At 41.8% G+C, this 27,223-nt stretch overlaps 1 protein-coding gene and 1 long non-coding RNA gene across 3 annotated transcripts in view; one reads left to right on the forward strand and one right to left on the reverse strand.

The window, feature by feature from the left end:
- RERG (RAS like estrogen regulated growth inhibitor) overlaps positions 1-12,554 on the reverse strand; it is a 106,678-nt gene extending 94,124 nt beyond the window's left edge. Inside the window, exons 1-2 of one of the 2 annotated variants that reach the window (XM_027747497.2) lie at positions 12,456-12,554; positions 10,674-10,848 (exon numbers count right to left, since the gene is read on the reverse strand). In XM_027747497.2, the coding sequence (XP_027603298.1) occupies positions 10,674-10,734 (61 nt within the window). In that variant the 5' untranslated portion in view covers positions 10,735-10,848; positions 12,456-12,554. Of the gene's footprint in view, positions 1-10,673; positions 10,849-11,693; positions 11,769-12,455 lie in introns of those variants that run through there. The other variant, XM_027747498.2, reaches the window with a different exon arrangement.
- Positions 12,052-21,394, forward strand: LOC114001915. The gene is made up of 5 exons (XR_005562819.1): positions 12,052-12,155; positions 15,882-15,976; positions 16,673-16,789; positions 18,269-18,385; positions 21,000-21,394. It is a non-coding gene; the product is annotated as an uncharacterized LOC114001915 (long non-coding RNA).
- The last annotated feature ends 5,829 nt before the right edge of the window (positions 21,395-27,223 follow it).

Here is a 27,223-nt window from a genome sequence, read left to right on the forward strand (position 1 = left end):
AAAATAGAACAGGCAAAGCTTCTTTCTTAGTTCTGAATCCAACCTTAGTTCTGAATCCTGCCTTTTCAAGCAGGAAGGAGTGGAAATAGAGCATGATTGTTTCTGTGGAGTCCTAGAAGTCTGCAGGACTATACATAACACCTGTCTAAGAACAAGTATTTCTTATAGTACAGGTTCCCAAACTCCTCCAAACACAAACTGAGCACTATGTGAATTTCCACCACAGGGGGTGCTGAGTTGAATCTCAGGGGCCTCTTTCATGCTAGATCTTAAATAGAAAATTAATGAAGAAAACAGCCATACCGAGCATGTTCAAAATAGAGGTTAGTCTGTTTTCATAAGAGAGGCTTGGTTATTTCAGATGCCAGGTCAGAAACTGCAAACAAAATTCGCCAAGAAATTACCAAGGTAATACTGAGCATGCATGGTGGTGGTTGGTGAGAAATAGACTGGTTTAATTACACCAAACACTAAAAAAAGAGTATTCTTGCATGAGATGTAGTTGAGATTACCATGTGACACTGAAGATTAATCAAAAGCAATATTTTGATTTCTTGCCTCAGCCTGTGCTTGCTTTTATTTCACTGAGACAGAATCAGCTATAAGGAGAAGGGTGGTTAGCTGGTGCTTCCAGGACCAGTATGCCTCTCTCTCCAAATGGGTCTGAAACATCCATTTGGGTCAGTCCCTTCTTTTCAGGCAAAGAAATGAGCCTGTATTGGTTTTTGTCATTTTTTTATGTGTCATTTACTTTTCATGTCTTACTAGTACAGCTCATAAACGAACCCTTCTTCCACTGACACTTAATGGGGAGAATTTACATTTTTCACTCTTCAGTTATCAAAAGCATGTGTTTCTTCTTGCTCAGTTTTGATTGTTTTCCATCTGTGGCCAACCTATGTTTGCTAGTCTCTAGCTGGATTATTCACAGTCCTATGCCCAAACCTATTTCTTTACTGACAAAGTTGTCAACAGGACAAGTATATGAATGTTTGATTATCCAGGACACAGCTTACTGTGTTAAGTTGCCTGTCTCTTGTTGTCTTCAACCTTTCTGCTTACAGCTCTTCAGAGGCAGGGTTTATTCCTTCAGGACTGTGCATATTTATGGGAAAATTGCTGTGCTTCCTGTTCTTGTTATTTGATCAGCAAGGTAAACATAAACAAACAGAAGGAGTGGACTCAGAGGCCACATCTGCAGTTGCTCTTGCTAGATATGAATCACAAGAGCTCTCCATCCTCTTGCTTTAGCGAATTTGTTGACTCTGGTCAGGAGACAGGGCAATTTTCTCAGCTCCCTCCTGCAGCAAGGGGAAAGGTGAGTGTGTGAGCACTGCACAGCAGTGGGAGGCAGGCAAGCCACTTCCCACTCCCTGCTTTGTAAAGAAGTTTATTTGGCCAGATCCTCAGTGGGGGTAAACAGGCACCCACTGCCAGAACAGGTGCAAGACCCCGTGTCCCTGAAGGATACTTTTCTAAATAAATACGTGAATAATAACACTGATATACCTCTCTCCTCCTCCTTGATAATCTCAAGACCTACCGTGCTCACTGTAGATAAAGGTCAAATTTTCTTACCTGGAGATAAATCTTTTTGAAACTTTGCCTGGAAATAGATCTAACAGACAAACTCATGCTGTGGATCACTATTAAATTATTTCATGTTGGAATTCAGCCTGGAGCAGAACCAACTCCAGTGCATGTAACCACAAAAATCCAGTTGGGTTAAGCAGCAGTGCTTGGCTTCACAGATGCTGCCACTGAGGTTGGTTAACACAAGGTGTTTGTTTTGGCACTCATACTCCAATGCCCTACATTTTGCAGAGCATGGGGTTTGGTGGGGAGTTTTTGTTTGGGGTTTTTTTTCCTGCTACCCATGGGTCTAATACTGCATTCTTCTGTGGTGACTCTTCAACATATTTCAATATATTCTGCAGTGAAGAAATAAATAGCCCACTCTGATTTTTTGGCTTCTAATTCTTTCTTGTACTTTCCTGCTTTGAATGTCGGATTTGAAGTTCTCCCTTGCTTGCAAAGTTCCTCAAGGGCACAGGTCCTGCTGGGCAGGTCAGGAAAAGATCATGGTTGACAGCTTCTGCCATTGTAGGGAGTGGGATTTTTGTTTCCCAGGGCAGGCACAGAGATATGCCACTGACAAAAGCAGCTCTCTAGAGTAGGGTTGTGCAAATCTATGATAGATTATATTATAGTTAGACTGAGAGTTGGATGGCAAATATAGCCACATGAAGGGGAGAAAGGAAGTAAAGACAAGCTCCTTTTGTGCTTGTGGTCCTGTGGGTCAAAATGAAATTAAGCCCTACTCGGTAAGCAGTGAAAGAAAGGATTGCCCAATATATTTTTAAGGAAAATAAATGTTACTTCTGTGCTTTATTTTGCTGTCAATAATTAATGTCAGTGCATGAGCCATAAAAGGTCCTAAGGATCCCACAGGGCCGGCAGGGGTTGGGTCTCAGATGCCGGGTAACTGCTGCCAGCCTGGGAGCCATCCGTCAGGATCTCAGCAGCCCTGGCCCTGAAGAGAAATCATGGAAAGGAGCTTTTGTGCCTGAGTCACAATTCCCTTGGTGACTTGAGGCTATCAGGCTCTTCCTTCCTTCACCACAGTTGCAGTGGCACACCTTGCAGCAGGGTGTGGTCACTGTCCCCTCAGCCTTTTGGAAAGCTACAGTGCTGTTCAAGCACTAAAGAAATTCCCTCCCTGGGGGAGTATATCCTATGCATCGTCCAGTTGCATCCTTCCAGCTTGAAAACTTTTCAAGTTACATATCTAAGCAGCTCCCACGTGGTAATGCATTGCTGCCTCAGGCCTCTGCTCTTGCTCCTCTGCAGCTTCTTTTTTACCAACCCCAGAGAGGCAGCAGCAAAACAACCTGTGAAAGTCGGCAGCTTCACGTGCCTTCAAAACCAGGCTTGATGTTTTCAACATATTCTCTCATTTTCCTGTGTGCAGACTACTGCCTAACATTTCTGGAAAAGCAGCTGGAAACTCCAGCCAATTTCTGTGACATTTTAAAGCTGCACATATGTTAAATACATCTACTACTTCCTTCCCCAGAGTTTCATGCTTGTCTTGCCATTCATCTTTTCATCCTGTATGCACAGAATATGAGTTATCTACAGTGTCACTACCATAATTTATGGCATTTCCCAACACCTACATGGCAAACCCATTAGAAACTGTAACAGCTGCAGACTGACTCCAGCAGCATAAACGCTCTACCTGGTGGGAAACATTCAAAAAAAGGGCTTTTCCCATTCAGAATTATGAAAAGGCAATAGAAAAAGATTCACCTCCCTTCTCAGTTATTTTTCTGTCTCCAGGAAGAGGTAGGAGTCAATGAAAACAGAAGGGGCTGTGAATGGAAAGAAATGTGGGTTCAAACAGCAGGCCAGGCTGAGAGCTGCTGAGGTGGGAGTCCTGTAACTATTGGAATGACAATGGGGAGTGCTCTGGCAGCACCCTGTAAACTGTGTGTGGAGAGGTGAGGAAAGCTGAGGGGTGCCTTCACCCAAAGTTGTAACTGCCCCTGCAGCACGGGGTATATAAAAGACTGTCAGTAAAGCTGAACAAGAACAGACTTGGAATAAAAGCAGCAAATGGATGAGGATGCCACAATTTCCTTCCTCACTGCTATCTTATAGGAATTCCTCTGCTCTCCTGCTCACCACAGTGTTGGGAATGCCTGCCAGGCCTGTGGTGAGAGGGTACAAACACCTTCAGTCAACAGCAGCTATTCCCAGCCCTGTAACCAGGGCTCAGCTGAAGCTTAAAGCATTTCATTGATCCTGCTACTTTAAGCCAGTGTTAGTTTTTCATACACCTGAGAATTTTTGGGTTCTGTAAATGTAAAAGGCACAATGACAAACAGAAAAAGAAAGCTTGCTTGAGAAATACAGTCATAACTTGTTTCTCCTGCTCTGCCACAAAGCCAAAATAGGTAATGATCAAGGCTAGCTACGTAAAGATAAGACGCTGCTTCCCATTTTTAACCTGTGTGAAGCTGGCTTCACACAATGAGTGCCTGGAGCAGTCAAAGCTTGGAAAATCCTCAAAGTCCAAACCCGGGAGTGGATTCCAGGACAGTAGGAACCACTTCAGAGCGACTGTTCTTTGCTGCATCACATCACTGCTGCCAGGATTAGCTCATCTGGATGTCGTGCACTGAGCCTTTTATGATGCACAGTGCAGTCACAGTGTGGACAAAGAGGAACGAAGGGGCTGGGGATGAGAAATAGAGATGGGAGGAAGCACAAAGTGAGGAGGCTGGGAAGGCAACTGTAAATACAAAGTTCCTGTGTAAATTACAAAGCCATTTCACCATATGCAGGCTTTAGGCAACATTTACTAAACAGGCAGGGGGAAAGCCAAGGGTGACAGTTGAACATAAAGGCAAAAAAAGTATATGCAAGGCAAGGGGCAGGAAGGGACTCCAGATAAACAAAAAGTTTGTGGAAGAATAAAAATCTTGGTGTTTTTGAAAGGACCCGTGAAGGTCAGCAGCCTGGGACACAACAGTGCCCTGGTGGGGAACAGCAGAATGACTAAAACACTGCAAGCATTCCTGGGACTCCACCAGGAAGCTTTACAGTTGTCTTCTGCAAAATTACAGGAGACAGAAGTGAGCAGGATGGCTATCTCATCAAGGCAAGAGCTGCAGGGGGTGGCTAGGCACAGGCCTAGAGAAAAACTTGTGCTGCAGACATAAATCTTGAATCCTGGCATTCCTTTCCCAGTAATCAAACAGCAGGCTATATTTAGCCCAACCTAAACAGAAACAAGGAACAGCAGGACTAGTCTTAGCTCTAACAGCTGCCACCAGCTGCACAGAGGGGACACAGGTAGAGCTGATGTCACATGTAGTTAAATGAGATGGAACAGAGGAGGCAGCGATGCTTGAATGAACAATGTTGGCATTTGGTTAGAGAAATTCTGCATTTTATTATTTCATGGTTAGGCAGAAGGAAGATCTAACACTGAGCAGAGCATGAATGCTTTCTACACCAAAGGCAAGGCTATAGTGAACCATGGACAGGCAAACAAGCAGAGGAAAGGGAGGAGGTAACAGATACAAGCAGACGGTCTTGCCACTCAGAGCAAACTTTAGCCCAAGTTCCTGGTGTTCCTTCTCTTTAGTTCTAGCACAACAAGAATCAACAAATGCAGTTTGAGAAAGTCCAGGAAAGACTGTTGACTAAAAAGCTTGTGTCTGTGAGGTAAGGACAGGGGGGCTTTTTCAAGCAGCGTGTCAGTGGGGCCAACAGGTACTGCTGATCACAGTAGGGCCCTGCACTTGGTTATGTACACCCTGCCTGGCCCCAAAACTGCATGTCTTGGGGCCACTACATCAGCAGCCCCTCTCCTTGCCAGCATGGAGACACATTCATGGGTGACAGTAATTTATTTCATTGATCCATAAACCCAAGGCTCACTCTCTATATAGGAATCAGCATCATCCACTGGACAGGAGCATGGAAAGGTCATGTTAATGCAACTGCTTGGAATATTACCTGCTCCAGCAGGACATATTTGCATTCTTACTGACGAAGAAATAGTCTCGAAATTAGTGAACTAATTACTGTTACATTTCTACTAGTACATGTACACACACATGTACATGCACAGCACCTTCAAAAACCTGGGGCTGGTTGAAGAGTGTAAAACCAGAGGGTGCAAAAAGTGGGAGTGTTTAATGAGTACTTTACTAGCAAAATAATACAGGACAATTAATACAGTGGGTGTTAAACCTGATCACTGAATAATCACTTAAGCATCTGGTTGTCACTGCCATTCTTAAGAACAAAGAAAAAAAAGGCTACTGATCTATTCCACTAGCACAAGAAAAAAGCCAAAACCCACAACAGAAAATTCAGAGTCTCTTTCCAGCCACATTTCTGGATTTCAGAGACACCTTATTACAGTAATTCTCCCTTGATACATCAACTGTTATAGCATGGACTTTGAAGCTCATGTGGTAGCTTTCCTTGCCTTACTAGCAGAGTTGTGAGTTTGATAACTAATCGCTCCTTAATAACTCATGTTTCCTCCCCAAAAGTCCCTGAAATGAAATTAGTTGGGGGAAATATATGAGCAGGGATTTTGTGAAGTAGAAAAATCGCTTTGGGCTTCTTTCCCAGTAACCCACATGATTTTTTGAATGGAGGTGGGGTGACGCTGAATTCAGTTCTGTTCCACACATGCCCAGACCTTGCAATTAGGAAGTGATCCCTGATAGTATGTCTCAAACATATCACCAAATAACAAAAAAACCCCACAGATTTGTTGAAGGCCTCTCTGGCTTGGCTCCTGCTTGAATTTGTTCTTTAGGAACTTGCAAAACTTTCATCCTGGGTTAGTCAGGGAAAACAGCATAAGCCAACAGATACAAATATATGTTTGCTCACAACTTTCCCAACTGTGACAATAAAATGACTGGAGTTGGTGAGATCTTAATTTCTGTGATGGGACAGGTTCTTTGCCATACCTACTTACTAAAGCCCCTTTACTGGTCACCCTTTTGCCCAAATGCAAGCATCTGAGGTATTGCAGGATAGAAAGATGACAACAGCCCTGTGCCTCATGTATCTGATTACATAAGCAAGTGATTTGCATACCTGACACGTTTACTGGGGGAAGCCTGTGGGGTCTTTAGGATCCTCCCTGTTGCTTTAACACCAGTAGAACCCACACAAACTTCCACGTCCCACATCACGTGTGTAGCTGCATGGCCTGTCCAGACACATGAAAATGGCATTTGCCTATAGCTGGGCAAACCATAGTAGTCAGCCTGGCACACACACAGCAAAAAGGCAAGTTGGTTAGCTCATGCTGCAGCTGGACGTTGTCTCTTTTTTGGCCAAAATATAAAGGCTCTTAAGCAGATGTATTTTGAGCATTCATAGCCAACTGAGTTATGGGGCGGAAAAGCATCAGCCATGCAGTGTTATTCAGTATATGCCCTATTTTTCTGCTCCTGGTTCATAGATTTTCACTCCTCTTTAGCTTTCTGGGCACATACTGTACCTTGTAATAACACGGAAGAACAAGGGCTTCGAGTCTTTATTAATTGCTACTACTGTAATTTTACAAGGAGCTATTTAGGAAATTCTAATTTTTGTTACCATAGGAATGAAGCTGTAGGATCCAGCAGAAGAACAATTTAAACAGCAACGTTTAAGTAATTAACTTCAACTTTAATTCTCCGCTCCATCCAAGCTCCTCTTGGGCATAAAGAAAAAGACTTTAAAAGCTCTCTCCTCCTCAGTGCCACTTGAGTCTAGTCCAAATTAGGAGGTACAGCCCTGTTATCTATAGCAGGGCTTAGCAATCTACCTTCCCACCCACAGAGCATTTCCTCCTCTTCCCAAGTGAAGCAGCTGCAAAATCCTCCTTGGCTCAGGCAGAGCTCCTCATCTGCTTTTTCTCAGCTAGTTTAAAGCAATGTTTATGCAACTTTAATACATTAAGAATTGGATAAACGGAAGAGCATCTAGTCCACAGGTTGGGATGCTCATACCTGATGAGTTTGCCCATTACTCAGTGTAACTAGATAGGGCCACTTTTGTGTACCCCTTTCTGAGCTGGTTTGCTCCTCTTTTTCTATTTGAAAGGTTTAGGTCTACATTAAGTAAAAAACCAAAACAGGACAGGTAATTGATTAGTCATTCTCCTGGCCTTCCCCAGCAGGCAGGAGGAGACAAGGCAAGGAAAGAGAACAGTGAAAAGCTGACACTCACACTTGCCATTGCCTCCTGTTTGTTTTTTAAACCTTTGAACCGTGGAAACGTAAAAGCAGCAAGAAAGTGGAGAAAAGTTTTATCTTCCCTGGCTTTAACTCTTTTGAGATCCTACTGTTACTACTCAGATTTGTGAACAGTGTTCACAAAGAGTCTTGGAAGGGACTACTTTGCAGAACAAGGAATCTTGCACCCCTTTAAACAGATGTCTAGCATTGATGAGATTAGGGTGTTCCTCAGCTCTCAGTAATGGTAACAGGTCTAATGGCTTTCATAGCATACGAGGGACAGCTTTAATTGTCCCCATGTCCTGAAGCACAACACTTCTTTCTTCATAGATGCTTTGACTCACTCATCCAAAGTCTCAGTCAGGAAGTGGAAGAAGAGCTGTGTCTGTAACTCCACAGATGCTGTCAGGTGGTGAAGCCACTTAGAGATTAAGAACCTAATTCCTGGCTCTTCCTCAGCAAATGAAGATAAGCCAAGAAAGCAAGCCAGTGACCATATTTTGGCATGATTTTCTGGCAATTATGGTGGCCTTATTTATCACCCAACATCTCCTTTTCATTGCACATATCTGGTGTGCTCCAGCATTCTGCCTCACGTTCTTGCTTCTACAGTCTGGCTTATCTTTCAGCTGTCTGGCCAAGTCTATTCCAGTAAACTATGGTCACAGGATCCTGCCTCAACAATGCATTACAAACTGGTCACAGGGATAGGGAACTACACAGTTACACCCAAAAAAAAAAAAAAAAAAAAAAGACAGTATCAACACTAATCTAGCAGGGTATTATCAATCAGACTCAGCTATCTGGAGATTACTTTGTGTCCAGTTCTGTTTTTAGCACTTTCATAGCTCCCACTATTGTTACTGTTGGCTACAGGCAAATAGGTATTTTCAGACACCACCCCCCTCACACACACACACAGATACACAGACACAGACACACTTATTTCTCTGGAGTTGCCCGAGCTGTTGAAACTGGATCCTTTTATGGGAATGTACAAGAGGGGTTTTCATAAGCAAGCTGGAGAATCTGGGAGGCACAGCTGGCGCTCTGTCGAGGTAGCTGAGAGTGCTCCACCCCCTTAAATTCACCTTCTTGTTCTTGCCCACTTATTTGCGCCTTCATTTCCACACAGATTCACATACGTGGTCACAGTCAAAAGAGGGGACCTTAGTCATATTTTATGTAATATTTCCTTGCATGTCAAGTGGAAAAAAAAGGAAAGAGGAGGAGGATTCTGAAGGACTAGGATGTTTTTATTGGCTTTTCATTTCTTTTATCTCCCACCCGGCTCCAGCACCACAGGAAAACATTTTTACCACAAAATCCTAGTATATTGAAATCTACAAAAAGGATGCAACAGGTAAAAAAAAAAGGCTCTTGTTGATCCTATGCTGGTGTAGCACTTTAACTGAGCACTTAACAGGTAGTTTTGTATTTTTTAAAGACAAGCTCTCAAACTATTAGGAATACCAGGGTGAGTGGACTCTTTTTTAGTGTTTCAAGTTTCCTGCAAATACTTCAACATTCTTTTGCATTATTTTCAATCCAGTCAAAAGACTGGACAACCAAAGAAACCATCAACTAAATGTAAGATAAACCAAAAGGAGAACCACTGAAGTTATTTGCAAAACTTAGACATGACAGTGAAATGCAAATACAAAAGAGGGGTGGGGTGAACGCAGCAGGGAAGAAGGAACAGTTTAAATTTATCCCAGTATATTATCAGAATTCCCTCAGGTATTCTATTCAAAAAGGTAGAATTTAATCTGCCTTGTCTTTGAATAAGCAATATAGTCTCCAAGAAGTTCTGCCTCACATACGCCTTTTTTTCGTGAAGGCCGACAGAGCTACTTCACTGACAGTGTTCTGGTAAAATACCTCCTGGGTAAACGTGCTTTTATAAACAACCCATTCTGAAGTTAGTGAAACAATAATACATTTATGGGACAGAACCTTGGCATGTCTAACACAAAGTCACTTTGGGGAACTGGAGATGGTTGATAGCTGAGTCTAGCCTAATGCTCTTACCAGTACATCATTATCTCCTGGCTTCTCTTGTGCAGATTTTTTCTAGAATAAACAGTATCTTACAGTTCCCGAACTGGCACAGGAGCATTATTACACTAAGTCTCCTTATTTCCTCATCCCTGTGGGGCAATGACATGTTAGAGTGGTCATGGAGCTGTCAAGTTAATGCAACACCACCGAAATACCTGAGGGAACTTGCAACTCTCATATTACACTCCTTATCTCATCGAAGGAAAGGCTGTCTGTAGAAATGGATTTTTAACATTTATGCCTCCCCCTTGTGTTTCTACCATATGAACTCACCAGACTATATTTATTTCTCTAAAGATCTCTACAAATCCAAACTTTACACATCGTATTTTCTTGGCTTCCTGGTAAATACGTAAAACCAGGAGAGCACTGAGAACAAAAATTCTTTGAGTTGTTGACTCTACAATTCCTGTGGAAATCAACCAGAATTACAACTATTACAGAAGTAATGTGATATTTAAAAAAGGATCTGATCTTAGGGGAGAGGGACCATAATATAAATGCTTTCATCTAGCACAAGCTTTGGAGAGACAAACTGAATAGTACTAACTCTGTTCCACTGGAAAAGAGGAATATTGCCACTTACTTCATGAGAATAGGTTTGATTTGGGTTGGGAAGTTTGTTTGTTGTTGGGCTTTTTCTTAAAAAGTGATAAAAGTATTTTTATTCTGGAGAACCTGGAGAAAATAGCATAAAAAGCCAAGTAAGAGAGAATTTCTGGCCTCATCCTGACCGCCCTAACAAGAATAAGGTCACAGATATCCTTTTGTACAAAGAGTTTGTCTGCACAGAGGGAGGAAAAAGTTGCCTGTTGACAAGCAGAAGAAAAAAGCAGAAGACAAACATACCTGACTTGCCCACACCAGCCCGACCAAAGATCGCCAACTTCACTTCTGCACTCTTAGCCATGCTGGAAGGAATGGGGTGGTGGCAAACTCACTCAATTATCAAAAGTGAAGCAGAAGAACTGTTCCCAGCTCCTGTGTTTGGCTTCACTGTGTCATTGTGACGTCAATGCAGAGCCTGGGGAAGAATACCACAAGGATGGAACTGCAAGGAGCCAGGCTCTCCCTTTCCCCCGCCCCCTTCCCTTTTTGCTTTTTTTAAATAGTCACGATAATCGATGCTCCATTCCTGCTTTAAACATTGCAGTAACACCACTGACATATTTGGCACTGTTTGTGCAAAACCTACCTTCAGCTTTCTGGCTACTGCTGTTTGCTTCATGCTGGCACTGTAATATTGCAAAAGGTACTCAACAAGGCAGAGTGCCTGCCTTACAAGGCTCCTTATTTTATTCTTTCTTTCTCTTTCAGTTGCAATTGCATATATTTACTGTATTTGACTCAACTGCAATGAATTACTTTTTGTAGAATGTTATTTAATAGCTGTGAGCACTCACTAGTAGCGCCTGCAGATAGCTAATCTTTCCCTGAGCCCTCCAGTTCCAAAAAGGTTTCAATTACTCAGCTGCAGTTGCTTAAAAACCTCTAAGCACTTTTACCTTGCCCATTGTACTAAGCAAATCTGTACCCAGGAAGTTCACTAGTGCTCACACATAAACGTTCAGCAAAGCATGGGGTTAGCAAAAGAATGCCAGAATTGCTGGCAATGTACCTTTAACAGGCTGTATGGGAATTATCTATATTCACAGTTTCACTGCATTACCTTGAGCAAGTCACCTGACCCTTCATCTCTTTGATTTGATTTTTCCAATCTGGACAGTAAAATATATAACCATACCTGTCACTGTAGAATGTTTTAAGATCTTGAGGGAAAAAATGGCAACTCAGATGATGATGATGATCCTCAGCCCTGACTTAAACATCAAAAATTCACTCTACTTTTAAAACAGGGTAGAACTTTACCTGTGAATGCAACGTGTTATGAAGGTTTGCTGTTGTGCTGAAGTACCCACTCTAGCCACAAATTGTAACAGTGACGTAGGAAGCTCACTATGTCAGCATTATCTGCTCTAGAGCAAAATGCATTTCAAACACGTTTCTTGAAATAAAAGCCTGAGGCTTTTTCCTATTCAAAAAAAAAAAAAAAAAAAAAAAAGCTTGCAAAAAGAAAGAGTAAAGACACTTTACATCGAGAAGGGTCCCGATTCATGTCTGACGTCGTAGCACTCCTGATTCCTTTTGCCTAAGCCTAAGTATCAGATCACTCTCACTCTGCATGGACAGTTAGAAGCACGAACTGTTTCAGGACGCAGCGGGATGGGCGGAGGGGACAGAGAGAGAAGAACACCGGTGTTTGCCTCCGCCGGTCGCCCGCCGGTCCCTAACCCCGCACCGTCGCCTCCGGCACGAGCTGCTGCCCCGCAGGTCTGTTTTACATTTCTGTGCAGATATCGACTCATCACCGCCTGCCCCGTAACTCCGGGTGGTCCCGGCAGGTGCCGCCCGCCCGGCGCAGGGCGGCTCCCGCGGCTGCGGACACCGGCTCTGCCCGGCACGCCCGGCTCCGCCACCCCTGCGGGCACCGCGCCCCCCCGGCGCCGCATCTTCCCGCTGCACGGTATCCTCCTCACTCCCCCCCCACCACCACCTCCCGGCTTCTCCCTTCTCCCTTCCGCACCCGCGGAAAACCCCCCGCGGGCGCGCACAGCCCCGCCCGGCTCTCACCTCTTTGCGCGCTGCCGGCAGCGCGGAGGGGCCGCGCTCGGCGGTGCCCCCGGCGCGACGCTCGGCGAGGGAGGCACGGCCCGGCCCCAGCCCCGGCCCCGGCCCCGGCCCCGGGCGCTCCCCCGGCGCAGCGGCGCGGCCGCACACGGCACAGGGTCCGCCCGCCCCTCCGCCCGCCCGGCGGGGCTCCCGCAGCGCCCGCGGCCGCCGAGCGGGGCCGCCGCGCCCCCTGCGGGCCGCCGGGAGCGGCGCTGGTGCCGGTGTCGGTGCCGATGCCGGTGCTTTTCGGAGGAGAGGACGCAGCCGTGTAGTTGGGAGCGCTCGGCGGTACCGCAGCGTTTAAATTACGTGGGGGAGCGGCTGTTGTTCGCTTGCACGAGTTCTGAGCGAAGCGCTTGCTAGCGCCGAGTCTGCTCCGCGGGTTATTTTAGCGTCTCAAGTATTCTCCTTGCCTCCCTCTCCCTCCCTCAGTGCTGCTCGCCAGCACCAGTCTGTGCAACCCTGCGCAGAGCCGGAGTGTCTCCCTGTCCTGACACACATGACAGCAAAGTGACAGTAGGGCTGCTGTCCCGTTAGACCGCTTTCCAGTAGCACCAACTTTTCACGCGGAGCTCTTCCGACTTTCTCACGTGGCTTATGGCAAAGGAAAGTGCCGTTACTTCAATTTGCAAATGTGGAAAATGAATGGGGTAAATACATCAGCCTCTCCAAGAGGTTCCTGTCACAGCCAGGGACCAACTTCTGAAATTACAGGACCAAATTTATCAGACAGCTCTTACTTCCATGTTTATTAAACTATCCAGTAACATAAAGATACATTAGTAACAGATGTGAACCAGAGCTGGAAAGCACTTAGAGTTCAGTGGATGTTCCTCCTCTGTTTCTGTTCCAGCCCAGATCTGAATGAGATACAAAGCGAGTAAAAGAAAAAGCTCTCCACTCACTGTGTTCCTTGATGCAAAATTAAATAGGGGTTGGATTTGAGAAGATCTTCCATGGTCCAAGTGTCTCTACAGGAGCATGATAAACGTTTAGGAGGCAGGGTGACAGATCTGAGGAGAAATGAGCACCTACTATTCCCTCCAAGATGTGCCAGCTGCAGGCACTCAGGAGCAGATCTTAAAATAGTTTCACTGCATATCACTGAAAATAAAAAAAAATATAAATAAATAAATAAATAAATAAATAAATAAAAAAAAACATAAAAGGCAGATGTGAAAAGCAGTAGTGTGGTTAATGCTTTACTTGTTAAAAGTAAACGCTGGATCTTTAAGCCTTCACTCACTGTTTGGTTTGCATAATTTAGAGGGATTAGCTTTTTCCATCCTCCTAAGAGAGGAACTGGTGAGTGTCTATTTTGCATCTGGGGAAATGTGCACTAGTCTCGAGGCCTGACATTTGTTTTGTGTCTGTGGAATTCACACCGTATGGGGCTGTCAAATTAAATATGATAACTGGCTTTTCCAAAGCAGCAGATAATTTATTGGTCATTAAAAATCCTAGTGGCTGTGCAGTCAGCTTGTGCTGAAGTCTCTTATTGGTGCCAAGGCATAAGAATTTAGTAAACACTAAACATGGACACAAGCAAAGGTTTCGGATGGTTCAGGCCCAAGGCTGGTCCAGGACTGCTTCAATTGCTGCTTGTTTTCTGTGTACTCCCTGTGTTTCTCATACATAATATTGATGAGTTTGAGTGGAGTTTTTCCTACCCAAAATGGGTTTTGAAAGCCTTAGGCTTTAGTCCTATAGACCAAGGGCCACCTTGCTTTGTCATAAGCAATATTGTTTTGGTACTTGTGTCTGACATGGTGTATTTTCTCAGTGGCACTGCCACTTCTGCTGATCAAAAAAATGCTTATGGTTATTATCTTGGAATGGGTAATGAGATCATTGAGTGAAGACCATAACTCCACTGACTGCCTGAATGATGGGGCAGGTTCATTTTCTGCCCTTCCATTTTATGAAAATTAGGGAGAAAGGAAGCAAAGCTGAATGTACGTGGGGTCTGATCCCAGATAGTCTGTGTGCTGTCAGTCTAAATTCAGCCTGATCCATCAGAAGTCAGGAGAAACCCCTTTCCACCCACCAGAGCCACGTGCCCTGGATTTCTCCCTCTTTCCCCTTGCATCTTTGATGAGTCATAGTGTTTCACAGCTTAATTCATTTTTGAAAATAGCACTTTGGTATATTTAAAAATATATTCTTGTTTTACCAGGAAAAAGAGCAGTCCCAGCACAGGAGGATAGCTGGCTTGTGGGAATTATTGGCTGAGATGGAGCTAAGGGTAACTCACTCTTTTTTGTAGGCTCCTTTTCTACACCTATCAAAGCAGTGAAGTGTTTCTACTCACAGTCGTCAGTGAGTTTATCTGTGGCTTTTGGACTCCTAGGGGCAGCACTGAGCCTTGCAATAAGGCAGAGCAGGCGACCTCCTCTCCCTTGGGGAGCACAGGCACTGCAGTTGAGTCACCACCAAAGAGCTGGGTCCAGCCATGCTGAGAACATGGAAACTGTGGCTGCAAGTTCTGTAATGTGGGCCTGCACCTCAAAACAATTCAGATTGTTTTCTTAATTTTCACAGAATATCTTCTGAATGTTTTTGTGTTGGCTTTCAGTAATGTACATAAATCTGTTCAGTTATGTTAAAAAAATTGCAACTTTGTCATTAAATTATGAATGACCTTTTCTGTTAGTTTGATTTATAGTCAATATGAAGTATTGCTCTTTCAAATTAATATTGCATTTTCTCATATTTTTTCCTGTAGCTTATAAAACACTGAGTTTATTGTGATGACTTTTGTTAAGCGTAAGCCAAGGATTTATAACTTCTTTTCCTTTCAACTTTTCCCTCAATATATAGAAGAAAAATCAAATATGTGTTTCTAAGATGCAGGCTTTATTCTTAATAATTTTTCACGTCTAATGGAGTAAATAAGACCACAATCCTGCAAATATTTGTTTGTGTTTAGCCTCCCATGGACAGGCTTAATGGAGTGGCCAAGGCAGCTACAGCTTCCCCATTAGTACCACTCGAAGGTGCTCTGCATAGCTGCTGGCAGAATCCAGGCTCCAACATTCCGAAGGGCACAGGAGATACACAGGGGATGCTCATCACAGCATCTTGTGGATCTCATGCATGAAAATGCCTCTATGCTATGCCCTAATGCAGACCTTCTGTCTCAGTAGGTGTTTGGCACGTTTGTGCAGAGATGTGTGGGCTTGTTGCAGTAGCAAGACTTTTGTCAGGTATATTTGACAGTGATACATTGCAAAGCTGAGACACACAGCTCAGTAGGAACTATTGCCAAGTGGAGTAGCAAGGCATTAGCTTATGCTTTATAACACGTGGCCAATAGATACTCTTCCTGTTGCACAGGGTAAAATGCATAAATTTTGCTAATTTTTGATTCTTCTCATCATTGACTAGGTTGTATCCTGACAATCTGTCCTTAAAAATGGGCAAACTGTGACTCCACACTCACAGGAATACAGCTGTGACTGCTCTGACTCCATCACAGCCTGGTATGTTATTATTGGGTTTGCTCTTTGTTTAGGGTTTGCTTTTCTGGTATTATTTCTCCCTCCACAGTTACTCAGATCACAGAGAGGTCCTTTAAGAGGTTTTTGATAGTGTAAAATTAATTGATGTATTATCAAAAAGAAAGCAGGTTGGCTGTAACTCTGTTGTACATATTTTTAATGATTAAGTATCTACTTGCTTTAAACCTGAAGAAGTTCAGTTTCTTCACCAAAGTAAGACCGGACTAAAAATAAATCACCTAAAGAATAGTCTGCAAATTAGTTAGTACCCTCCCACCAGAGAGATTTGTGTTATGGTTTTAATAACATCCGCTTAGAGAATTAAAAACCGCTGGTAACAGTTGCGACAAATTTTGCAACAAATGTGCAATACCAGACTTTATTAATGAATGAGTTACAGCGCTGTGTCATCTTAATTTCTTACAGATGTGTTCACGTTCTTTGAAAGGACCAGTAGAAATTGTCATAAATTCATTTACTGTTCACAGTAATGAATGCTAGCCCTTATCCTTCCTCCGTGGTATTATGATTGCAATCTGGGTTGCCGTAGGGATCCCACTGCAATTCATCATCGCCTCAGTGTTCAAATTCTCTGGTGGAACCAGATATTGGTGTCGACAACATCTGGAGTTTTACGTCTCTCATCTTTTTTCTGCCTCCTTCCTTCTGTTTAATCAGGAGAATGGGAAGGGGAAATTGCTGCCATCATTAATATCTTCAAGACTCTGAATGACTGCTGGGACTTTGGAGGATATTTAGACATAGGATGGAGGAGACACAGGCCTGTTCAAAGAGGTGAGACTGAGGAACATCTGCTTTTGGCATACTGTGGTGCCAGTTGTCATAGCATGCCTGGAAAGGTGGGAGGCCCCTCTTCCATCTTCCATTCTGAAGCCAAGCTGTGGATTTGACATTTCTTTCTTCTCTGGAACACCCACAACGTCCTCCGGGATTTCTGTGGGACACGGTCTAGAATGGAATTCGAAGCGCTCTTCCTCCTACTGCTTCTCACTCTCACTCTCCTGAATCCTTTTTTCTGTTTCCAACTCAAAGCCAATGGGCTGTGTGACATCCTTCACAGGTTCTATAACTCCCTTTCATAGGAGAATGTCTTGGCAACCACACACCCCATTTCTTTTACTGAGGCCATTTCATGTTTTATAAAATAGTTCTGTATAGTTCTCTCTCTTGTATCGAGGAGAGCCATACGTTGGATTTTAAGTAGGAATCTTTATCCATGCCTGATCAAATCCTGACTTGCTTCCCACCCGAGTAATTCAGATGCAAATCCATTCTCAGGGGCAGGGTTTAAACAAGCTCAGGGATACACGGCAAGGTAAATCTTGAGTGTGGGCTGTTCCTTTGCATAGAGTGTGTCTGCCTGTCTGACAGTGTATGACAAGAGGCTGCTTTGTGGGAATGTGACCTTGGCACAATAGACATGTCCTTCCTAAAAGGGCCTGATAACACGTACAGCAAGGTGCTGTGTGAATACTGGGCATGGCCAGGTAGCAGGATGGGGATGCACAATGCTGCCAGAGAACATCCATAGACATCAATGAAAGGGCTCACTCTGCAGTCCTGTGGCTAAGGCAAAGACAAATGCAGCAGTTTCTGCCATAAAGAATGTTTAGTTACATCTATGAAAACTTTGGTGTGACAAAATGATAGCATCCTGACTTTAAATAGTGTGGTATTTATGGATGGTGTGGTCTTGTGAGTTTGGAGAGGGATGGAATCAGAACTCTTCAGCAAAAGACAAAATTCAGCTTGGCATCATATACAAAGCACTGGCTAAAGGTAGGGTAAAGATAAAAGGGAGAAAAGGGAAGAAATTGTCACCATGCAAATAATTTTCTCGACTCTTCTGTCTAAGCTATCTAGAACTGAAATGCTTCTTTTTATGTTAGCCAGACCACAGCATTAACAGAAAATGAGATTTGTTTGTTTGTTTGTTTGTTTTAAGAGAAACAGACTTTTAGCCTTTTCTTGTTTTCTCACTGTGTGTAAGAGACAGGAATTTTGTTTATAAAATCCAATAATGTTTATAAATTCTCCAGAAACATGCTTTTGTGCTTTCTTCTGTCTTGTCTGCTGTGCTTGTGGGAGAGGCTCACATAGAGATAATTCATTATCCACATTCAAATATAGCCCTTAAAATCCCTAACATCAACTTGATAAATGTTTGTCCACAGATGTGTTGTGACCACTGCCTATCATGCTAAGTAATATTTTTACAATTTTTGTCCTTCTTCCTCTATCCAAATCCATCAGTTGTATTCCAGGACTGTGCTGTGCTAGGGAACCAAGCTTTGTGTATCCAAACACTCTGCAACTGGAATGGTCTCTGCACAATTCATGGCATCTTGTAAACATCTTGAAGGAAAAATAGTAAGTCCGTTTTTCAGTCAAGGGTTGAATGATCTGCTGTCCATCAGTCTTGCTAACTCAAACCTGATTCACCTACCCAGGGCTGTTGGGGACTGAATCATTCCTTCTCTCATTCATCTCATCATCCATCATGTGTGCTTAGACTATGTAACTTTACCATGAAGTGCACCTGTGTATTCCTTCTCTTTGGTGCTGTTTTAGAGAATGATTCTCTGGAATTTACATTGCCACTTTTCTCCACAATATTTGGGGACCAGTTGTGGAGTGGAAAAAACCCCACCACCTACTTAAATACTTGACATTTTAGCATCATCTAAATACTTTTTTGGAACTATCCCTGAATTCATTATGCATAAAGCAATGAAGAGACTCAAGCAACCTCGGACCCTTCTCTGTTCAGGGCACAGCTGGTGAAGGAAATGAGCTCTTCCAGCATTATAGGAAATAGTTGGAGTTGGTAACAGATGCTGAGCATTTCTGTTCTGCTCTGTGACTACAGGACATGAGGAGATGGCACTAGTGAAAAATCCATCCTCGTCTGGAAATCATTATTGCTAACCAATCTAGCTTTTGTATAATAATTACTGTTATAATATTGCTTGTCAAAGTTTCTGTGAGCTGGTTTCTGGGGCTGTATGTGCAGTAAAAGTTTCGGGGATCGAGAAAGACTTTTAGGCACCATTTGTAGATGAGTCATTAATAAACCAGTATAAAAATTCATTAGGACAGAATAGAGAGGCAGTCAGAGGTACCCTCCAAAGAAAAAGAAGGAAATGTTAGCAAATAGATGTTACAAAACCAAATTTCTCAGCATATTACCCTGGGAGGTGGAGAAAACTCTATAAGGATTAATTTTAAAAAGCAATTAGTAATACCACAAGTTCAGAAATCTTTTAAGCACATGTCAAATTCCTATGGATTCCCTGTTCAACTGATGACAAAGCTTGAAGGATTCAATAAGAAGCAGTAATTAAAACAGCAGAAAAATTAAGTCTCTAGTTCTTTAACCAGGGTTCCCATCTTCATATAAACACAAATCCCATGGAAAACAGTGTAACATTTTAATAGAGATTAACTAACTAAACAGTAGCTAGTTTATTTAAACTGTTCATTATTTCAGTATCCACTGATAGTAGGATAGCAGGAATACAATTAAAAGTCCTCCATAAGGAACACTATTCTCTAATGCCTGTACTATACCCTTAATTAGCATGATATCATCCATAATAATAATGTCTATTTAAAAATTCATTAAATGTTTTGGGTGCTAGTCAGACAAAAGACTAAAAGAACAAACGATTCATTTTTAAGTACTTACAGCTAATACTTAAAATTAGTTTAATTTATTTTTTCTTTTGGCTTTATCTAGAAAAAAAATCCTACAGAAAACTCATAATTTAGAGCAATGAGTATAGCTGCAATGTCCCTGCATGATTAAAGAACATCCTGTACAATGGTACATTGTGGGTTTTTTGTTTGTTACTTGGGTGTTCTGCCTCAGGAATGAAACAGCATGTTTTCTCTAATGTCACAAATGATTGCAGTTCAGCCACTTCATACATACAGTTGCAGTGCAAATGAGCACTGAGAAAGAATACTTCAAGTGAAATAGCTTAGTTATAAGAATTTTAAAACACTTTGGCTGGTGTGGGTTAAATTTATTCTAAACTGTGACATTCTAAACAAAAATACCAGTACTTTTTCCATAGTCAAGATGATTTCTATTTACAGATTCTATTTACATCTGGTTAGGGACAGAGTTAATCTGAAGTCCTTGCAGCAAAGAGTGAAAGATTAAGACTTTTCTGTTCTGTTTCAGGCTGAAACGTCAAAACGACAGCTCATTGCTGTCCTTGAAGCAAAACAAGGACACACCAACATATTTGAAAGTGTTGTGCACAAAGCAGTAACACTGATGAATATAGTATAAATGGTTTTAAGTATTACTACTTATATAGAAGTTCATCGATTGCTTACCTAAAAGTTTTGGTTAAAAATGTTAGAAGATAGTTGTGTTTCAAAATTTTTGATGTCTGTTTGGGAAGTCTTTAAGGGCTCATGATAATGATGAAGAATTCCCAAGCACACACTTTCTGAGTTTTCTGTTGCTTCGAAAACACCAACTCTTGTCTAAAATTACTGTTAATTGAATCACTATTCATCTTTTGAGTGATTTAATTAAGGGATGTGGAATCTGACGTGTCTCATACCAGCCTGATGTTCAGACAACAGCGATTCAGTATTTTGTAAATACCACTTCTGTTCTAGATGTTTTCAAGAGGGCAGCCAAACTGAGGGAGCCCATACCATCAGTCTTGCATATGATATGAATGTTTCTCTGTGTATAGGTTACTCTGTATTGTGAGCTCTCATGATTCAGTCAGAAAAGGGGCTGAGGTTTCAGCCTGGGTACCACATGATCATTTGTGGAGAGTGTCTGTAACTGGTGTCTCCATTCTCAGTGTTACTGTTAGTGGCATCCTGTTAAAAACAGCTGGGGGTGAGTGGGTTATTTCATCCATTTAATACACATCTAGTCTAAGCTACTGCTCTAACTTTCTGCAGTCCATGGAGTTGCCTCTAACAGGCAGTTCATCTCCTTCTCTCTCTGAAGGCATCTTGGAGGCTCCAGTGTTTCAGTACAACCTGGCAATTTACTGCTGATACAATCGACTTCCAACAACCCTTCTCACCCAGCTGGAGACTGGTCACAGGCATCCTACCTCCTCTTAGAGTCAGTCACCTATTTTGGTGAGATGCATCAAGTTTAGCACACTCATCTTTTTTTTTTTCCATTGACTTTGAAATTATTTAATTAAGTAGCTCTGATGGAGTCATTTACTGTTGGTCAAATAAGTCCTATTTCCACCTGAAGTCTTGAAGGTTTAGTTCTCAAGGTCCATCCCCATTTCTGAAGTGACTGTCCTGCAGCTGGAGGTGTAAGATTTCTCTCCAGTATTTAAAAATTTGGCATTCATATTCTATGCAATGTGACCTACCAGGCAAGTTTGTGGCTTTCATTCTTGTTTTTACAGAAGAGAAATCTATAAAAATGGAATGCGTTTCTGGTACAATTTTGTGTATAATTTTGGTCTGCGGGCAATTTTTTGTTTTCCAGACCACAACAGAAGCATTCTGGAAAGCTTCATCTGCGTGATTCCTGAGAGCTTTTCACCCAAAAAACTTTGCTCTTAACTGGTGGTTTTTTCTTCCTCTTTTACAATGGAAAACGTACACAGCCACTTTAATGGTCAACTGAAACCTGTCTGCCTTTATTATAAGATCTGAAGCAGTCACCATCATCACCTGCAGCTAAATAAAGAGCTTGATTGTGCCTTCTCTTGAGCCTTAACGGGGTAGACAGCTTGGTTTTAAGGAAGTCCACTGTTGTCCTCAGTGCTAAACTCCAGTCACTCCCCTGGCAACCCCTGCACCTCCAGATGCACACAGCTGCTTAACGTGGGCTTCAGGGTGGTACCTCTTAAAAGGCACAGACTAGCAATCTGTATTTAGCAGTTTGAATTCCTAGGCTGGATTTCAAATGAAACAAAGATATTTTCCCCTTTTAGGTTTCCTGGGGATGCCATGGTGAGAGGAACGCATTTCATGTTGGTTTTTTTTTTAAGGCAGGCAGCGTGTGCATTCCAGGGCCCTGTGCCATCTGCATCGTTAAGCCACCTTCTTCCATGATTTATATAAATCTTACAAGCACCAAAACTCTGCTAGCTATCCAGCCAAACTAAAAATAACCTCTGAAAATAATCCAGTGTAAAAATTTGCCTTCCAAGAGAAGAAGCAGTCTATTCTTTACAGCCCTTCAACTGTGTTAAAACACTGATGAAGTTACTGTTTATTGATGGTACCAGGAAATTTAAAGCAATTATTTGCTTTAAGCTGCTTCCGTGTGATAATTAGAGAAACCTGGTGTAGATGCTGCTTTGAACTATTAAAATACTGTTAAATTAATGCTATGGAAGAAATATATTGAGCTCTTAAGATTACACATGCATTGAAATTTCCCTAATGGGGTGCAAATTTATCCCTAATTTTTTTAATTTGTGCCACTGTTGAACACTCATCCTCTATTTTTCAGTGTTTTCCTGATTGTGTTCATTTTTCACATGACTAATTGGAAGGTTGTATTAATGAACAAAAATTTGCAGAGCAAAACCAACACTATCAGCGGGGCTGTTCATTAAATCATGCTTTCCATGTATACCAGCCTAAAACAACCCTAATATTTTAACTACCCTGTAAACAACCAAAAGCTGGGGATGTGGTTTCATAATTTTGAAGGGCTTTTATTTTAGGAAGGAGATTCATCTATTTGAGTGCTGCTCTGTTGTCAGTGTAGAAAAGGAAGGATTCCTTCAGGTAACTCAGGACACCTGCAGAGCTTGATTTCTGGTTCATGTAACTCTTGACAGAAGCATCTCCTGATCACTGCTTACAAATGATGTTTAGACCCCCTCTATAAAATTAATTTCTTGGAATTAATCCCTTTGCCTCCTAAGACTCACAGCTCCCTTAGGTGTCTTCCCACTCCTGTGCCAGGTAAGAGGATGGTATGTAGGAATGCAGACTCCTAGAAATATTTATTAATGGCTACATCAACCACAAATGGTTGTTACATATGAGCTCTGAATCTATCAGAAAAGGTTCATTGCATGCTACATGTGGTGCCTTTGAAATGTAATAGCCAGCCATCTCCTGCCACACAGAGGAAATTTCTAGACAGGGACCTTACCAAAACTCTTTAAACATTTTCATTTAATACATAAGAAAAACAGAAAAATAACAATAAAACCCAAACCAAACCAAACCAAAACCACCAGACCATTGATAGCTATTTTGTGATGTACTGGGTTTCAAACTGCTGAGAGTGAAGCAGAGCTCTGTAGGCAAATCATAACAAGAAGTGTTTTCCCTCTGTTATCAGAACAGTAACACTGTCTGAGTGAGCATTTCCAAAAAGAAGTGGGGTGGAGAAGCTTCAGATCCTATGTCTGCCTGGTTTAATAGTTGAACTCTGAAAAGCTTTGTCAATCCTATGCAATGAGTACCTGGGAGTATCTGAAAAAAGTGTTGGAAACATTTGTTAACAATAGGGTTTCAGTGGCTGAGTTTGAACTACATTTACTGAAGCTCTCTCTCTGATGCTATTGGTCTCAGACAGCAGTATTTACATTTAAACACCACCTTTAAGCCCAAGGTCCTACATCTCCTGACTTTTTTTTTTTTTTTTTACAATGACTGTAACAATCACTGCAATGTAGAAAGTATGTTTTTATTTCTAGCCTGTCTAGCCTATTGTATCATAGAATTAACCTATATATTCAGTGTTTTAGAGTGTAATGGTAATTTTATTCCCTGTATTTGTCACAGACTAAATAAAGCACATCACCTGTTAGCCCATGATTGGAGGGTATGGAGCAGAGAAATTGCCAATTGTGTTGGTTGTGGCTCATTTTAGCATGCATATTCTGAACTTGGAAGAGTATAGGGATTAGCACAGCCCTGTGCAAGGATGACACCCAAATTTATGAGTTGTTTCACATCATGTCATGTTGTCACGTGTCCCTGAACACACTTGAGCTTGTCTAACCTTGAAGCTCAGCAGGGTTAGACTCCAAAAGCCAATACTGGGTGCAGGCTTCCAGCTTAACATAAAGGGGAAAAATGTCACCCTTGGAAAGGGCTACCCAGAGAGGTTGAGGACTCTGTTCTTGCAAACTTTTAAATCCCAGATCAAGAAAGCCATGGGCAAGCAAGTCTGAATTCAGTGTGGAACCTGCTTTCAGCAGGAGGCTGAGCTGGAGGACCTGCTGAGGTGGCATCCAACCTGAAGTATTCTAGAATTCTGTGGTCTGAGGTTGAATTTTATGTATTTCAATGCCTTGATGTAATTTTTGTTGATAAAGTTGCATGCTTACATGAGTTGACTGTAACGATAATATTCAAAATTATGATAATTGTATCATAAGAAAGAGGTCATGCTTTGGCAGGAATAGAGAAAAAAAATTTAATAGCTTTCTAAAGACAGCACTAATTGCCATTAGGCTTGCTTTGTTTATGCATAGGAAAATTTTTCACCAATTGCTAATGACAGACTAATGGCCTATAAATGGAGTAAATAATAAAATAATAAAAATAATTGCAGTACAGTTTCTTAGAATAAAAGCCTTTTTTTCTTTTCTTCTCCTCTTTAAGAAGTATAAATGACCAAAACCAGGGGTATGTTTGTGATAGAAGCAGAGTAGGCTGGAGTATTCTCAATTCACAGAAATTACACGATTCAAGTATCACATAAAAGTTTTGCTCTCCAAGATTCACCCACAACTAAGCTTCTTGTTCATTTAGCAATATACTAGTTTTTCTTTCAGATGGAAGAACAATTACTAGGTATTTTTAAAAGGCATGTTTTTGGGTTTGGTCTTTTATCCTTCAAAATATGTAATTACTCACATGTGTCCAAAGTTGTCTATTTCTTCACTGTTGAAAAAGAACTAATTCATTGTCCCTTTGGCTATTTTGAAGACCTGGATGGCAGGGTTGAAGGGTTTAAAAACGTAAAAAGTCTGACGTTTTCCAACTATTAGAATACACTTTTTTACAAAGTGTAAAGTGTAATTGCAAAGAGGATTGACTGTTTCAGGAGAGGGAAGGTGTGGGAGCACACACACGGGCTGGCTTTGAAGAGAGAGGGGCTGAATTTTGACCTTGATTTAGGTATTTTGCAGCTGTGATCCTCCTTAGTGGAGCCTGTCAGTTAGAGCTCACTTCTTCTAGGGCTGTGAAATCCAGTCCTGGAGCTGTGGTCTTTGCCAGCAGGCATGTTTTGCTGGTTGCTTTTAACTGTAATTAGTCCTAATGGGTTCAGGAACACGTTGTTGGGAGGAAGGTGCTTGTTAGGTGGACCACATGCAACAATGGCAAAGTCCTTTAGGGGGAGGCTTGGTTTAAAAGGCTGGGTTGCAGGGAGAAAATAATCATTTGCATCATATAATTAAGAAATGTATCACTGAGTATACACCTAGTGAAGGTAAATTATGAAGGCTTTTGAACAGATTAAATCTGGAATTTCATATTGTGTGCATTTTTTTGCGGGTTTTTTTTTAATGTAATATATTTAAACGGCACACAAAATGCATATTTGATCTGAAATTACACAGAAAAGACTAGTAACACAGTCTTTTCAGAGAGACAAGCAGAGAGACAATTCAAATAATTTTGGGAACTGCAGCTGCTATGAAAGGCAGCAGCTTTCTTTGTAGGAGTTGCATGTGGTAAAGATGCCACAGCAGCGTTCTGTAACCTGTAGGAAGGGACGTGGAGACAAACAGATATTTAATTACAGTTCTTAAAAGAACGTGAATAGAAATTTACGTTTCTGAACACCTTTTTGAACCTATTCTTTACTTGCTGGTTAAATTAGGCTACACCCAGACTCTAGAACCTTGGAATAGTCTTTAGATTTCCAGGCTGTGTGCATGTCCAGATGTATTTTGATGCAAGTCAAGACAAGGCCCCAGCACGCCCCAGCAGTTGTAGTCTGCCTTGCTTCTACCAAAAGGCAGATGGAAGCCATCTGGCAGCAAAACAAAGCATTTCTTCTTGTATCTCCACAAATCAGTATAAATGTGGGCAGCTTATCTGGGCCCTGGCTCTAGGAGGGCAGTGGAACTGATCATATTATTCAGGATACCACAGATCTGTTGATGTTAGTATTTCACTAACTCTTAAGATCCACCTATTCCAGGACCAGCTCAGCTTGCTTTGCTTGCTGAGGGCTGCCCCACTGCATGTTTTTGTCAAAACACACTGCAGGAAAAGCATGCACAAGATTGTATTAATATTAACACTAGAGAATTAACATGCATCATATCATTGACTTCTACCAAAGCAGATTTTGTTTGAGGGATCGTGTGTGAAAGTCCTTAATTATAGTAACTTTATCCAGAAGCATTCTTAGCACACTTATTCAATAACCATCTGTTTTTTTGTAGGATAGTCAAATAATACTCCTTCAAAAAAGAGAAACTAAGTGCTCAATATATTAAAGAAAATCAGGATTAATCAATGATTTACTACATTATAAGCAATTTGCATTTATAATAAAAATACTAAGTATTTAAAATTCTAGCACTCTCATAGAGATGCAAGTGGGAACAATCTGCTTGGAATCATTTGTCTTAAAGCTAACTTGAGCTGGTATTGCTGTTTACTAGATTAGGCAAGATGTTTTTCAGCTGATAAATAAGGAACGGGGGTTTTGCCAGATGATGCATTCTCCTTAAATCAAAATTGACTTTGAAAGGATTTGCTTTGCTTCTTATGTAATTTTTCTCTTATACAGCGTGCCTGAGGTGAGCTTTGGCCAGCTTTGCAATGAGATGTGATTACTTTCTACAGCTCTATTTAACTGCAAAAATTGCTGTGATCTGCAAATCTACTCACATGCTGAAGTTCAGACTGAGCTATTGTCAGAGCTATGGAGAGACATGGAAGTCAAGAGATTGTGTCACTTTTTCTGCATGCTTTGGGAAGGCAAAGAACAGATTTTGCCCATCAATGTGCAATTTGATGGTGTCAAGTATAATAGCCTATGGAAATTATAAGATTTTCACAGCATTTTGTCAAATAATTTCAAACAGAAAAACAAGGTAAAATTGCGTGGGAGTTGAAGTCTAGAGCAGTGTGAAGGGCTGACTTTAATACGTTTTGAATTCAAGTAGAATAAAGAAAACCAGAATTTGTCAATGCCTCACAGGTGAATGAGAATTTATTCCCTAGCATACCATGGATTTCTACCTCAGTGATTTTTGCCAGAAATATTGT

The sequence above is a fragment of the Pipra filicauda genome, unplaced genomic scaffold (genome assembly GCF_003945595.2).
Source record: "Pipra filicauda isolate LSUMZ 115617 unplaced genomic scaffold, ASM394559v2 scaffold104_size2351352_pilon, whole genome shotgun sequence".
Taxonomy (NCBI): domain Eukaryota; kingdom Metazoa; phylum Chordata; class Aves; order Passeriformes; family Pipridae; genus Pipra; species Pipra filicauda.